This window comes from Sus scrofa, chromosome 15 (genome assembly GCF_054392235.1).
Source record: "Sus scrofa isolate SSC_HxYL_T2T_F1_AM1 chromosome 15, Sscrofa_HxYL_maternal_Yorkshire_Landrace_v2.0, whole genome shotgun sequence".
Lineage (NCBI taxonomy): Eukaryota > Metazoa > Chordata > Mammalia > Artiodactyla > Suidae > Sus > Sus scrofa.
Genome location: NC_139397.1, coordinates 62,742,483 through 62,758,199, shown reverse-complemented (window position 1 = coordinate 62,758,199; position 15,717 = coordinate 62,742,483). Strand labels below are relative to the sequence as shown.

General features: G+C 54.8%; 1 protein-coding gene and 1 long non-coding RNA gene across 3 annotated transcripts in view; one reads left to right on the top strand and one right to left on the bottom strand.

Annotated features, from left to right (window-relative positions):
• Positions 1-15,717, bottom strand: part of LOC146395873 (uncharacterized) — a 979,457-nt gene that overhangs the window by 719,757 nt on the left and 243,983 nt on the right. The gene's annotated exons all lie outside the window — the stretch shown is intronic.
• The window catches only part of ADGRA2 (adhesion G protein-coupled receptor A2), a 38,143-nt gene that overhangs the window by 11,071 nt on the left and 11,355 nt on the right, over positions 1-15,717 (top strand). For both annotated transcript variants that reach the window (XM_003133366.5, XM_085000042.1), the window contains exons 2-7: positions 2,592-2,663; positions 13,920-13,991; positions 14,249-14,320; positions 14,451-14,522; positions 14,796-14,959; positions 15,324-15,537. In XM_003133366.5, the coding sequence (XP_003133414.3) occupies positions 2,592-2,663; positions 13,920-13,991; positions 14,249-14,320; positions 14,451-14,522; positions 14,796-14,959; positions 15,324-15,537 (666 nt within the window). The remainder of the gene's footprint in view (positions 1-2,591; positions 2,664-13,919; positions 13,992-14,248; positions 14,321-14,450; positions 14,523-14,795; positions 14,960-15,323; positions 15,538-15,717) is intronic.

Genomic DNA, 15,717 nt, shown 5'->3' with positions numbered 1-15,717 from the left:
CATCTGTGACCTACACCACAGCTCACAGCAACACCGGATTTTTAACCCACTGAGCGAGGCCAGGGATCGAACCCCAACTTCACAGTTCCTAGTCGGATTTGTTTCCGCTGTGCCACGATGGGAACTCCTAAAATACCTTTTTTTTTTTTTTTTGCCCATACCCAAGGGATGCATAAGTTCCTGGGCCAGGGATTGAACCTGCGCCACAGCAGTAACTCAGGCCATAGCAGTGACAACACCAGATCCTTAAGTCACTGAGCCACCATGGAACTCTGGAAGTAAAATACTTTCCCCCTCCTTTTAACTGGTCCATACTCTGCTTAAGTTTGAGAATGTTCTCAGGCTTCTCTCTGCGTGCCTGGGTTTGTGATAATCTGGCTCCCCTGTTCCTCTATCCTCCAATACCCCCTACCTCTCCCCTGTGCCTCCACCTCCATCAGCATCTCCATCTTCTTCCTCCCCAAGATCCAGGGCAGGGGGCATTCCCTGGGAGAGACCCTTGGGGTTGTGGGGAACTGGAAGGGACGCCCTTTCTCCACCCTTCGTCCTGACATTTCTGGACCGCCCACCAACCCCCCTCTGATATTACTAAGGATCCTGAGGAATCCTCTTACCTTTTCCGGCACTTAATGAAACCTCTGAACCTCAAATTCTGAGAGTGTATGAGGGAATGAGCTGCAGGTGAGATGAGGCGGGCTTTGATTTGAAAGTTACACCATCACGAGTTCCCGTCGTGGCTCAGTGGGTTAAGAACCCGACTAGTATCCATGAGGATGTGATTCAATCTCTGGCCTCACTCAGTGGGTTAAGGATCCTGCATTCCCATGAACTGTGGTGTAGGTCCCAGATGCAGCTTGGATCCAGCATTGCTGTGGCTGTGGTATAGGCTGGCAGCTGTAACTCTGATTGGACCCCTAGCCTGGGAACTTCCATATGCCTCAGGTGCTGCCCTAAAAAGAAAAAAAAAGTCACACCATCAAGAGTCTGTCACAACCAAGGGGGCTACTCCAGCCCACCAGGACCTGAATGAGACCACTAGAGACCTTAAGAACTGATAAGATTACTTAGTGTTGGCCATGTTGGCCACCATATGTAATGCAAAATAAAACTCTCCCCACCCATAAAATGAGAACAGGTTTTGTGAATGTTCTAATTGTTTATGTGATGACTGTTGTTGTGATATATTTTGAAACATCAAAGTAATGCTGTGTGTGTACATGCGTGCGTGTGTTTGTGCGTGTGTGTAGCACTGTGGAAACCCAGCACTGTCCCCTAAGCCCCAGAGTCACCCTTGTGGCCTTGCAGGGAGATGTCCCTGTGGTAGGAACAGTAAGGAAGGAAGAGGGGGAGAAGGGGAGGAGGAGATGAGGTGACTGCCTCTTCCCATTGGTCCACAAAGCCCCTCCAGCCCTGCCTCCTTCCCAGCCATGATCTCTTTCCCACATGCCTCTTGAACAGGGAGTAGCTGAGACACCAGGTGTCTGGGGTCCCCTGGCTGCCCATCCTGGTGTGTGCACCCATTCACTTCCAGGAAGACTGGGATCGAAGCCCTGACTGCCCCTCTCATGTCCTGGCCCCGCACCCCACCCTCTCCCTTGCTGTCCCTGAGGCTACTCTCTGGAGAGGGGGCCAAGGCCTGCCCCTCCTCCCTTCCCAGGTTCCTTCTCCCCACGCAGAGCCCAGAAGGGAAACCCTTTGCCTCAACCCCGGGCAGGCAAGAGCTTGGGCTGAGAGGCTCATTAAAGCTTTTTAATAAGCAATTAACTCAAGGGATGAACCCTTTGGCTGGTCTGGAACTCTCTCCTCCCGGCAGGGAGCCAGGCAGAGAAAGGCTGAGTGGGTGGGCAGAGTGGGTTCAGTCAGGAGCTTGGGGCCCCTGTCCACCCCCCTCTAAATACAAACGAATAAACAAACAAGACTCCAGAGGGGCAAAGGCAGAGGCAGAGGCCTGGGCATACACCACCCCCAGCCCCCCATCTTTCGCTCTCCCCCACATCCCCACCCCTCGCTCAAGATCCCGTCAGTTTCCAGTCAAGGCTGCAAAGAGGCTTGGGGATACAGGGGCACTCAGTCCCTCTGAGTTGGGGGCCTTTGAGGGCAGGGAGGGGTCCCCTTCTGGTTAGGCCCTCACTCACAGGATGTGGGAGATCTTCAGGAAGGTAGCTCCTCCCACCTGCCCCCACACCTGCTGGGCTTGCTCTTCCGCCTGCCAGAGCCCTGACCCAATCCAGAACATTCTTCCCACTGCTGTCCTCTGGAGACTGGCCTGGCACCTTGAACAAGACAGAGCTATGGGGGTGGGGAGGCAGGAAGGGGGTCTGTATTTCCCAGGTAGAAACGGGACATCACAACTTCACACCTGCATCCAGAACCTGAAGTCAGATCCAGGCTCCGGGGCGGTGGCTGGGGACATGTCCGCACCAGAACAGGTGACACATCCAACCTAGGGTTCCATGGGCTGACCAGTCAGCCCCAACCATTCGCTGACCCCTCCCCGTGATGTCCTGGAGCCAAGGGTGGGGCTGCTCCTCGCACAACTCCAGGGGGCGCCACTTATACAGAGGCAAACTTCTCCCATCTGTGTCCTTCAGGCTCTTGAGCAACAACAAGATCACTGGGCTCCGGAATGGATCCTTCCTGGGACTGTCCCTGCTGGAGAAACTGTAAGTGCTTGGGCAAGGGGGGTGTGGAGGTCATGGGCAAGGGGTCAGTCCAGGGAAGATGAGGCATACTGGCTGCTGAGGGTCCAGAGTTGGACTGACCACCAAGCAGAGAGCAGAGGGGCTGGTCTGGGAGAGAGGCCAGCTCTGCCGACAGCAGAGAGGAGGGACACTTCGCTGGTCCAGGCGGGGATGGGACTATGGGAAGCTCATTAACGCTCTTTAATGAGCAATTAGCTCTGAAGGCTGAGCCCCTTCACTGGCCAGGAGCCGCCTCCCCCTCCCAGCTGGGGGCCCAGCATCAAGGGCAGAGGGAGATTTCGTGGGACTCAGGCCTTTTTTTTTTTCCCTTCCCTAAACACAATCAACAAACAAAGCTCCAAGGGGCCAGAGCCTCAGGGTGAGGGTGGGGAAAGTGATGGTATCCAGGTCTTTCCCCCGCCGACCCCCCCAAGCCCTAGTTTAGAGCTGCATCAGAACCAGCATCCCTGGGCTGGCCTGGGACTCAGGACCGCTAGGGCCCTACTAGCCCGGGAGAACCTCCTGCAAAGACATAGGGACCCGCCTCAGTCATGGGCAAGTCCATGCTCAAGCAGGGCGTTAGATCGACTCCTCTCTCCATCCCCGTTCCCTTGGCAGCTCCCAGAGCCACAGCCTTACAACAGCTCTGGGGGCCTGTCTCGCCTCTGGAACACCTGGGCCTCCTGTCCCTCCTGGAGCCAGACCCTCCTCTCCCACCTCCAAGCCCCTGTCTCCTATCTCTGTTCCCACTCTGCTGGGGGTTCCCAAGGCCCCCAACAGGGTCTTGCCCCTTCTAGTACCATTTTGCCTAAAAGCCTTGGATCAGAGTAATGGAGGATTCTAAAGAGTGAGACAGATGCCTGCTCTCAAAAAGTCAAAGTGATTACCGCCTAAGAAACCACACACCACGCCACGTATACGTGAATGAAGTAGGTTGGGGTTTCCATAAAGTCCAAAGGAGGTATCAGCGAAGGCTGGCAGGGTCAAGGGTGATAGAGATGTGATACCTACGTGACACACAGAATATAAATTGTTTCTTTTTTTATTTTTTCCTGGCAGCACTTGCGGCATATGGAAGTTCCCAGGCCAGGGGTCAAATTGGAGCTGCAGCTGCTGGCCTGTACCACAGCCACAGCAACGCCAGATCTGAGCCGCATCTGCAACCTATGCCTCAACTTGCAGCAATGCCAGATCCTCAGCCCACTGAGCAAAACCAAGAATTGAACCTTACAGACACCAGGCAGGTTCTTAACCCACTGAGCCACAACGGGAACTCCCAGGAGTGTAGATCTTTAACCAGGACAACATCCTAGGGGGCAGTCTCTGTTACACCAACTTGAGCAGGGGCAATGGAAAGTCTCTCCCCTTACCCCTTGGGGCTGTGGGGCTGTAAGGAAAGCTTGGTGGCCGGAGGGTAGAAAAGGGCGCACTCACGTTTGGCAGGGGAAGGCAGAACGTGTTCTGTGTGATGGGGCCACATTGTGGGTAGGAGGGGTCCTGGGATGTTGACCTTGGTGTACGTGCACAGCAGGGACCAGGTTGCTCTGATGGTCTGTCTGCACAGACAAGGAGAAAGGGCTGCTACCAAGCTGCTATTTTTAAGACTCTTTGGGAGGAGTTCCCATTGTGGCTCAGTGGTAATAAGCCCTACTAGGATCCATGAAGATGTGGGTTGGATCCCTGGCCTCACTCAGTGGGTTAAGGATCCGGCATTGCCATGAGCTGTGGTGTAGGTTGCAGACGCAGCTTGGATCTAGCGTTGCTGTGGCTGTGCTGTAGGCTGGCAGCTGTAGCTCCTATTAGAGCCCTCGCCTGGGAACCTCCATATGCTGTGGGTGCAGCCCTAAGAAGCAAAATATAAATAAATAAACAATAAAGACTCTTTGGGAGTCCCTTCTGTGGCACAACAGGATCAACAGTGTCTCCATAGCAGCAGGGACCCAGATTCGATCCCCTGCCTGGTGCAGTGGGTTAAGGATACAGCAGCTCTGGCTCAGATTAGATCTTTGGCCCAGGAACTCCATATGCTACAGAGTGGCCAAAAAAATGATTCTTTGGGAAGTTCCCACTGTGGCACAGTAGGTTAAGGATCTGGTGTCATCTCTGTAGCTGCTTGAGTCACTGTGGAGGCACAGGCTTGATCCTCAGCCCAGCACAGTAGGTTAAAGACCAGATATTGCTATAGCCATGGCACTGTAGCACTGGTTCAGTACCTGGCCCAGGAAATTCCATATGCACGGGTGCAGCCATAAATAAATGAATAAACAAACAAATAAATAAATAGTTACTTCAAAAAAACTCCTTGGGTGTCAACAAGCAGGGAAAGATTTTCTCTTCCACGAGCAGCTAAGCATTCATTTGGGAGCCATGATTCCTATACTCAGCCTAGGCTTGGTCTTAAGGGCAGAATCCCAGGAAATCAGACACTCCTTCCTGGTGTCTTTTAGAAAGACTAATCACAGGAGTTCCTACTGCAACTCATCAGTAATAAACCAGACATAGTCTCCATAAGTTCGATTCCTGGCCTCGAGCAGTGAGTTTAGGATCCAGTGTTGCCTCAAGTCGCAGCATAGGTTACAGACGTGACTCAGATCCCACGTTCCTGTGGCTGAGGTGTAGGCCTCAAGTGCAGCTACAATTCGACCCTTAGCCTGGGAACTTCCATATGCGGCAGGTGCAGCCCCAAAAAGAGGAAAAAAAAAAAAAAAAAAAAAGGACTAATTGCAGCTATCCCCACCCTTTTGCCCTGGCCAACCAGGACCAGTCACCACCCAGAGTCTGTCTCCTCCTTGGCACAAGCAAGAGCTGCTTGGAGCCTCTTGGGGCCTCATGGACATCTTCTCATCTTTACCCTCTCGCCTCATCAGCCGGGGACCACTGGGCCTGCCCCCCTCGGCCTCATCCTTCAGTCTCATGCGGGTGGATTTTCTGATGAAGATGAGAAGATGGCCCTCTCCTTCCCACCCAAGGAAACCTACCCAACCCGACTCCACTCTGCAGCACTGGTGCATCCAAACCATGGGAGGCACACAAAGAAAAGTGGGAGAGTAGTTGGGAAGAATGACTAAATGCATGAGAGAGGGCATTAGAGGGAAAATTATAGGCCCTGAGTTGGAGGCCCTGTCCTGTTAGGAATCCTTTAAAATTATTCACTCTAGACATGTTTCTTTTTTCTCTTTCTTTCTTTCTTTTTTTTTTTTTTTTTTTTGCCGATCCCATGGCATGCAGAAGTTCCCTGGACAGGAATCAAACCGGCACCACCCCAGTGACAATATAGGATCCTTAAACACTAGGCCACCAGGGTTAAGGATGTTTCTTGAGCCCCTGTAGGTGCCAAGCTGCGTGCTGGGCATTGGGAGTGGACACTGTAGACCAGGTGCCTGCGCCATGGAACTTACCCTCCATGGGCGTGACCCAGAAAATAGCAAAGCAGGGGTTTCTGTTGTGGCTCAGAGAGTTAAAAAGCTGACATAATGTCCGTGAGGATGTGGGTTCAATCCCTGGCCCCCTTCAGTGGCTTAAGGATCCAGCATTGCTGCAAATTACTGTATGGCTCACAGATGCAGCTCAGATCTATTGCTGCTGTGGCTGTGGTGTAGGCCGGCAGCTGCAGCAGCAAATCAACCCCTAATCCAGGAACTTCCGTATGCCGCAGGTACAACTGTAAAAAGAAAAACAAAAATTCTATGATCCTTGGGTGTGTGTGATACCCACAGTGCTGCAGGAGAAGTAAAAGAGCAAGAAGCCCAGTGACACAGCCAGGCTTTCATAGGAGAAAAGGGCTCTGGGCGGAGGCAGTGCTGGGCTCAGCAGGTGCTCACACTCCCTAGGAATGGAAAGGCAGTGCAGGGGCTGGAGGAGCCCAGGGTCTCCAACCTGGCTGATCACCACTATATCAGTCAGGCTTCTCCAGAGAGACAGAACCAATAGGAGGGGGGTGTGTGTGTGTGGTGTGTCCTTATATAAATATACAAATAAATTATTTTATTTCTTTATAAAGAAATTTTAAGGAAATGGCTCCTGTGACTGTGGGGCCTGGCAAATCCAAAATCTGTAGGGCCAGCCAGCAGGCTGAAAAGTCAGGCACGCATTGATGCTGCAGTTTTTTTTTTTGTTTTTTTTTTTTTCCCTCTTTTGTCTTTTTAGGACCGCACACACAGCATATGGAGGTTCCCAGGCTAGGGGTCTAATCGGAGCTACAGCTACAGGTCTAATCGGCCTACACCACAGCCACAGCAACTCGGGATCTGAGCCGTGTCTGCAACTTACACCACAGCTCACTGGCAATGCCGGATCCTTAAACCCATTGAGTGAGGCCAGGGACTGAACCCACAACCTCATGGTTCCTAGTCGGATTCGTTTCCACTGTGCCACGATGGGAACTCCGAGATGCTGCAGTTTTAAGGCAGAACTTCTCTGGGAAACCTCAGTTTTGGGTCTGAGGGCCTTCAACTGATTGGATGAGACCCACCCATGCTGGCTGGACAAGGCCCACCCATATTGCCAAGGGTTATTTCCTCTAGTTAAAGTCAGCTGACTGTTGGAGTTTCCACTGTGGGTTAGCGGATTAAGAATCCAACATAGTGTCCATGAGAATGCAGGTTCAATCCCTGGCCTTGCTCAGTGGGTTAATGGATCCAGCATTGCTGCAAGGTCACAGATGTGGCTTGGATCTGGGATTTCTGTGACTGTGGTGTAGGCCAGCAGCTGCAGCTTCGATTAGTCCCCTAGCCTGGGAACTTCCAAATGCTGTGAGTATGGCGCTAAAAAGACATTTATAAAAAAGGCAACTGACTGCAGACGTTAACCTCCACAGCAGCACCTAAATTAGCAACGGACTAAGTCACTGGGTCCTGTCCTCTGACACATAAATCGATCATCACAACCACTACCCTAGAGGTGGGGAGAGGTCCTGGGCCCTGGGCCTGGAGATGCTAATTCATCAGGTCAGCAGGGGCCTGGGAATTGTTTACAAGGCTTGCAGTTGATTCTTATGCTCGTTGGGATTGGGAACCAGTGGACCAGATGACCCCCACACTATGAGCCTATTCATCGCAAATGAGACGCCTTGGCCTGGCAGACAGTCGATGCCAGGAAACACTGATCTCTCTGTGCAAGCTGAGGCAGCCGATCTGGTGGCAGCTTCACACCCCACAGTCACACGAGCAGCAAGTCTTGTGGGAGGGGTGGGACCCGTCTGATAATTGGGGTGCTGCAGAAAGTGCTGGCATCGCCTGCCCTGCTAAGCACCGCCCTCCCTGGCCTCTGTGAACAGGTCGGGTGTCAGTACTGGGGGGGTGGTCAGCTCTGCATGGCCCCTGTTTGCAGGGCAGGACCCCGAGGCCAGAGAGGGGACACAGAAAGGGCTCTGAGAGGGAATGTGCCTGAATTGATCTATGGAGGACCCATGCTTCATCGAGGTGGGCGATGGGGGTGGGATGAGAGGGGATTACCTTAATCAGCCAGGTCGGCTGGACTAGGGAACCGGAAATAGTCCGGCGGCATTCAGGGCCAGCCCAGGAGGGCAAAGAAGGGCCGAGACGTGTTGAGGCCCCGTTTCTGAGCCCTCCTCTCTATGTTCCAAGGCCCCTCAGCAAGAATTAGCCTGCTGCCCAGAGAAAAGACTTCCAGGGTGAAGAGGCAGATGATGAAAGGGCATAGGACTTCACTCGAGTTGGAAAGAGGCCTGGGGTTGAATTCCACCTCAGTCCTTTACCTTCTGGGTGCCTGTCCAAGCCTCAGCTTTGGAGTTCCCGTCGGGGCTCAGTGGTCACGAACCCAATAGTATCCATGAGGACCTGGGTTTGATCCCTGGCCTCGCTCAGTGGGGTCAAGGATCCGGTGTTGCTGTGAGCTGTGGTGGAGGACGCAGACATGGCTCAGATCCCGCATCGCAGTGGCTGGGGTGTAGACGGGCAGCTGTAGCTCTGTTTCGACCCCTAGCCTGTGAACCTCCATGGGTTGCCAAGGGTGCAGCCCTAAAAAGCAAAACAAAAACAAAAAAACAAAAAAACCCCCTACCAAACCCCAGCTTTCTCACCAGGAGCAAGGGGCCAGGTCTGCCTGGCTCCCAGGCAGGTGGTCACAGGGGTGCCTGAGTTCATCCAGCAAGCGAGCAGGCGGCAGCCAGCTGACAGTCCCCTTCTCAGAAGAGCTCCAAGTGGGAAGATGTCCTACTGCTGCCCCTCATGGCTTGGATTCAGCCAGAGCCCCCAGCTCTAGGTAGGCAGCCGTGTAGATGAAGCGTATGTGAGATGAGGACTCGTGAATGGGCTGTTCTTCCGCCCAGTCCCTGGCATCTCTGCCCAGATGCACCCACGAGCGTTCAGCAGGGAGCCAGCCCTCAGGAGACTTTCCCAGGCTCGAGACCAGGAACCGAGCCGGCCACGGGACAGACAGCCCCCAGGCGAGGCCAAGTGAGCCGGGGACGTGGTGTGCACGCTTGCGTGTGGATCTGTGTGGACACACGCCCCCAGAGGCCTATGCACGCCTGGAGGAAAGGGCCTGGGGCGGGAGCCTGGGCAGCCCAGGATGATTTGTCATTGCCTAATGAGATTAATGAGCTCCGGGGGCTGGTATGCAGCGGTGCTGGGGCGCTCATTAGACGCAGATGCTCACGGGAACGATGAGGGGGGAGTCTGGAGGGGGGGGGGGCGTGAGGCTCACCCGCCAGGTGGTTTCCATTAATCTGTGGGCGGGGCCGAGGGGAAGGCCCCGGCTCGGGCCCTCCTCCCCTCCCCTCTGCTCCCCACCGGCGCTGGAGAAGAATGCGGGCGGAGAGGCTGCCCTGGGTTCTGGCGCTGGAGGGCCAGGGAAGGGAGGCTGGTGGGCTCGGGGACAGCCCTCCTGCTCGCTCGTGGAGGCCCAATGCCTGGCACAGGGGATGTGCTCAATAAATTCCTAGTGGATGAGCTCAGACACCAGGGGGACCAGGGCCTGGGGGTGAGAGGGAGGCTAGGAGCATCTGGGGTTTCCTCCTGGTCCCCAGAACCTCTCCCCCCACCCCACAGCCACTATACTTGCAGGGGTGTTCTGCCCACCCCTCAGCCAGCCCCCCACTTTCTAAAGAACCCTGAAAGTCCCAGAGAGCCCAGGGGAACTATTCTGCGGCCTCCAAACCTATAATTTGGTTTTCAAACCCACAAGCAGGGAGGTCTGTGGGGCCCAGAGGGAGCCAGCTTTGTGCCGTTGCACCCTGTCCAAGTGTGGGTTACACACTCACATGCACACACACTCTAACAGCATTAGGGAGACATTTACATACCATAAAGTATAAAGTGGATGACCTAATGGTTTTGAGTATATTTACAGTTGTGCCATCATCATCATCATCCAATTTTAGCACATTTTCATCATCCCCCAAAGAAACCTTGAATCATTAGCAATCAGTCCCTGTTCTTCCACCCTCCTCCTTCCCAGCCCTAAGTAACCACTGATCTACTTTCTGTCTCTATTGACTTGCCTGTTCTGGGCATTTCATATAAATGAGATCGTATGGGAGTTCACCTCGTGGCGCAGTGGTTAACGATTCCGACTAGGAACCATGAGGTTGCAGGTTCAATCCCTGGCCTTGCTCAGTGTGTTAAGGATCTGGCATTGCTGTGAGCTGTGGCGTAGGTCACAGACGCAGCTTGGATCTGGCATTGCTGTGTAGGCCAGTGGCTATAGCTCCAATTAAACCCTTAGCCTGGGAATCTCCACATGCACGAGAAGCGGCCCTAGAAAAGGCAAAAAGACAATAAATAAATAAATAAACAAAATAAATGGGATCGTATGATATGTAATCTTTTGTCATGGGATTCTTTCACATAGCATAGTGTTTTCAAGGTTCATCTATATTGTAGCATGTATCAGCCTGTCATTCCTTTTTATGGCCAAATAATATTCCATTATAAGAAGATACCATATGTTGTTTATTCATTCATGAGTGGGGGTGTTTCCACTTTTTTTTCTTTTTACTATGGAACTCCAACCCTGACCCTAACCCTAACCCTAACTCTAAAAGTCCCCAGGCGAGGGGTCGAATTGGGGTTGCAGCTGCTGGCCTCCAACACAGCCACGGCAACACCAGATCTAAGCTGCATCCTCAATGTATGCCGCAGCTTGTGGCAACGCAAGATCCTGAACCCACTGAATGAGGCCAGGGATCGAACCTGCATCCTCTAGGACACTATGTCGTGTTCTTTTTTTTTTTTTTTTTTTGCTTTTTAGAGCCAAACCCTCAGCATACGAAGGTTCCCAGGCTGGGGGTTGAGTGGGAGCTGCAGCTGCCACATCCACAGCAGTGTGGGATTAGAGCCGTGTCTGCGACCTACACCCCTGCTCATGGCAGTGCTGGATCCTTTAACCTACCAAGCGAGGCCCAGGGATCGAACTTGCATCCTCATGGATCCTAGTCGGGTTCGTTAACCACCGAGCCACGAAGAGAACTCCACTATGTTGTGTTCTTAACTCGCTGAGCCATAACAGGAACTCTTGTTTCCACTTTGGCTTATGAATAATGCTGCTATGAACATTCCTGTATGCTCCTTGTGTGCATGCGTGTTCACTTGTCTTGGATATATACACCGAGGAATGCAGGTGCTGGGTCTTATGGTGACTGTAACTGCCAAGCTATTTTCCAAAGTGGCTGCACCTTTTTACACTCCCACCAATAATATACAAGGATTCCAACCTCTGTTTTTGTAATTGTAGCCATCTTAGTGGACACGAAGTGGTTCCTCATTGTGTGTTTGATCTGCATTTCCCTAATGGTGTTGAGCGCCTCTTCATGCATTAATTGGTCAGTTGTGTATCCTTTTTCAAGAAATGTCAATCCAAATCCTATGCCCACTTTTTTTCAGCTGGTTATTTGTCTTTTTGCTATCAAGCTGTAAGAGTTATTTGAATATCTCGGATAGAAATCCTTTATCAGATATGATTCGCAGAGCTCCTGCTGTGGCACAGTGGATTAAGGATCCAACTGCAGCAGCTCAGATCCCTGTAAAGGTATGGGTTCCACCCCTAGCCCAGGGCAGTGTGTTAAGGATCTGTGTTCCCACATCTGTGGAGTAGGCTGAAGCTGTGGCTCAGGTTTGAACCCTGGCCATGGATGTGGCTGGGAAAAAAAAAAAGAAATGAAACTTCAGAGCAGGGGTCTGTAACCTGGATTCCAGGAGCCCCTGAAATCAGATGCATGATGCTGGGGGTAGTGCATTCTGGGGGGGGGGGTGGCGGAATTCATAGCCCTCATCAGATTTTCTAAAGGATGTGCTAAGCAAGAAAGGTGCAGATCCTCCAACCTATAGGGGCCTCCCAGGTGCAAAAAAATATCCAAGTCCTATGGTTGAGTTTTTTCCTACCACTAGGGAGGTTACAGTTCCAGAGCTGTGTCCCCTCCCTTAGGGACCAGGAGGCCTTGCAGCCCAAGAGTGGGGGACTCCATTGGACTATCGGCTTGAGAGAGGACCCAGGACTGGCTAGTTGGGGTCAGCAGGCCAACTCTGCAGCCTCAGTCACCCCGGAAGCCACTCTGTGAGTGAGGCAAGGGGTCAGGACCGCCAACACTTGCTGGAAGGTCCCCTCTCAGAAGGCCCCGCTGGCCAGGCTGCAGGAAACCCAGGGCAGGAAGGGGCTGGGCCCCAGGCGGGCGGCTGCCTTGGTCCCATCTGCAGAGCATCAGTGGGGCAGCGGGTGGGGGTTCTCGAGGGGGGCCGGGGAGGAAATGAGAATAAACACAGTGAGTGGAGAGGGAAGGGGCGGTGGGGGGAGGGGGCGGCTATGGCCTGGGCCCCTTGGCAGCCCATGAAGGGAAGTGACACAATGAGGAATGTGTTTCCCCAAGCCCTCCCCTGCTCGGGGTGGGAGGCAGAGCCCTGAGAATGGCCAGACCCCCACGGGGGCCAGGAGGGCACAAGCTGGGACAGCATCGGAGGATGGGGCTGTGCGGGCGGGGGGTCTGGGTAGCAGGGGGTAGGCGCGGGGCAGGAAGGGTGACCCCGGGTGGGCGGGCAGGCCCTCACCCAGTCTCCAGCCTCCACTCTGCAGGAGCCTTCTAGGGGCTGCGACCCCTGCTTGCACGCAGCCCTGGGTGCTTCCCAGCATGCTGGGGATGGAAGCCATCCCTCTAGAATGCAGGCCTTCTGGTGGCTTCCTCTCGTGGTTCAAGATGGCATAGGGTTATGAAAGGGTGCTGATGGGTGAGGTGGGTGGGGCTCTGCAGGGCGTTTGTTTAATTTCTCTGTCTCTGTCTCTCTTTCCTTGTCTGTCTCTGTCTCTCTCTCTCTCTGTCTCTCTCTGTCCCTTTGTCTCTGTCTCTCTGTCTCTATCTCTAACTTTCTGTCTCTGCTCTTTCCCTGTCTCTGTCTCTTTGTCTCTGTCTCTCTGTCTCAGGGTGTTTAAGTCCCCATCTGGAACCTTCTGTGTGAAAACAGGCCCCCTGGTGGGAGGGCACCTCCCCATCCTGAACACCCATTTCCTCTCCCCCAGCAGGGAGCCGGCTCAGTTAACCCCCTCCTGCCCATAATCCAGAGTTGCCCTGAGACTGGCCTGCAGAGTCAAGAGCCCCTGTCTTGGAAAGCAACCCCACCAGCCAGCCTCGAAGTTGGCTATTCCAGGAACCCCCCACCTGTGCCCTCTGCCTCATGACCTTCTGGGTGCTTGGGTGGGGCCCAAGGATATTGGTCAAAGAGCCAGCCAGGAGCCTGCAGCTGCCTCCCAGATGGGCAGTGAGGCCTCCTGGTAAGGGCTCTGTGGGCCATGAGTGGGGCCAGGTGATGGACAGCCAGAGACCCAGGTCAGCATCCACGCCGTCACCAGCCAGCCCCGTGACCTCTCCTCACCTGCCAGGTGGAGAGGTCCCCAGGATGACTCTAGAAGGATCTCCCCACGGCCAGGCTCAAGAGGACTTGGCCTTCGTGTGACAGTTTACAGAAGACTGTAACACCCATTTTCAGATGATCCTCCAGCAGCCTCTAGGGACTCAAAGTGCCACAAGCTGGGAGGTGGTGCACATGGGGACCCAGGCCTCTCCTGTCTGCACCACGCCTGCCCCCTCACCCATCTGGGGGTGTCTGCATCCTCCCTGACATTTGTCTGACCAGGGAGCCAGGAGGGGAGGGGCCCCCTCCTTCATGCAGCTTCCCAGTAGCACAGAGGAGAGCAGGGATTTCGAGGGAACCGAGAACCCAGCATGTCCGCCCCAGGGGACTGTGCGGCCCCTGAGCTCAAGGTGTGAGGGTCCCCACTTGCCTCCCACAGGGACCTGAGGAACAATGTCATCAGCACAGTACAGCCGGGCGCCTTCCTGGGTCTGGGGGAGCTGAAGCGCTTGTGAGTGGCGTGCCCTGCCTCCCAGCCCCCCTCCTGCCTGGAGAAGATCCATGGAACCCACTGGCCCCTTCCCCCACCCCCCACTGTCCCTCCTCCCCAACAGCGCAAGGGCTGGGGGAAGACATTTCAAGCCCCAACCCCATCTCCTTTCTCTCCTCTGCCCGCACAAACCCCAGCCACACGCGTGTGTCCCTCACAAGCGGATCCGTGTGTGCTACCACATGGCCGACTTGCTGAGTTTGTGTGTGTCTCTCCAGAGATCTCTCCAATAACCGGATTGGCTGTCTCTCCTCTGAGACCTTCCAGGGCATCCCCAAGCTCCTCCGGCTGTGAGTGAGGGAGGGGGAGGGCTGGGGGGGGGCAAGGGAAGGGTCCTCACGTACTCTTCACTCACCCCTCCTTCCCTTGGCCCAAGGAGAACCTAAGATCCTGTCTCTTGTCCCCCCCCATCTCCTGCAGAAACATATCTGGAAACATCTTCTCCAGACTGCAGCCTGGAGTCTTTGATGAGCTGCCAGCCCTTAAGGTGGTGTGAGTATCCTTTCCCAGCCCGAGGACTCAGGCCCGGGCTTCCTTCCTCTGCCCGGGAGGGAGGCAGACATCGGGAGCACGTGGCCGGCCTTCTGAGGAAGGACAATGACTGAGGCACCTTCCCACGCTTGCCCCGCCCCTGCCTGCAGTATGCACCTGTGCACATGTGCCCGCTCAGGTCCTCTCTGGCCTCAATCCTGCCTTGGGGCCCCATTGCCACCCCATGAGCCCACACTGGTTCTGCTCTACCTTGTGCCCCCCATCCCTCTGCAGGGACTTCGGCACAGAGTTCCTGACATGTGACTGCCGCCTGCACTGGCTGCTGCCCTGGGCCCGGAATCGCTCCCTGCAGCTGTCAGAGCGCACACTCTGCGCCTACCCCAGCGCCCTGCGAGCCCAGGCCCTGGGTGGCCTCCAGGAGGCCCAGCTGCGCTGCGGTGAGCAGATCCTCCCCCTCAGACCCCAGGCTCCCTCCTGCAGAGCCCCTGCTGGCCCCAAGCCCCCCACACCGCTGGCAGGGTTATGGGGACGTGGGCTTGGTCTCCAGGGAATCCTCTTCCACAGATCCCACTGGGGGCTGGTCCCCCACCGTGTTTCTAAACTTCCTTTGGAGCCCCTGCTTTGTTTCCATTTTCATTTGTCCAAAGCCTGCCTGGCCCTCCCCTGCACTCTTATCTCCAGAGACTCTGGCCCCTGTCTTCCCAGCTGGACCAAGTTCCAGACCCAGGGGCCTGGCCCTGCCACATAGGACCCTCACCCAAGCACCACACTCAGCCTCACGGCCTGTGTCCCTTCCCTCAGAGGGGGCCCTGGAACTGCACACACACCACCTCATCCCGTCTCTCCGCCAAGTGGTCTTCCAGGGTGATCGGCTGCCCTTCCAGTGCTCAGCCAGTTACCTGGGCAACGACACCCGCATCCGCTGGTACCATAACCGGGCCCCTGTGGAGGGAGACGAGCAGGCCGGCATCCTCCTGGCTGACAGCCTCATCCACGACTGCACCTTCATCACCAGGTACAGGCCTCGCTGCCCCTTCTCAGCCCCCAGCTTGGGTGGGGGTGGCCACAGTACTCCTCTCCTACCCCCCAAAGGAGCCAGCCTGTTCCTGGGAATACATGTGGGCATGTTTGTGGAGACCCGGAACTAAGTCGTAATGGTCAGGACGAGGAATACAAATTGAATGCCTGATAGAAA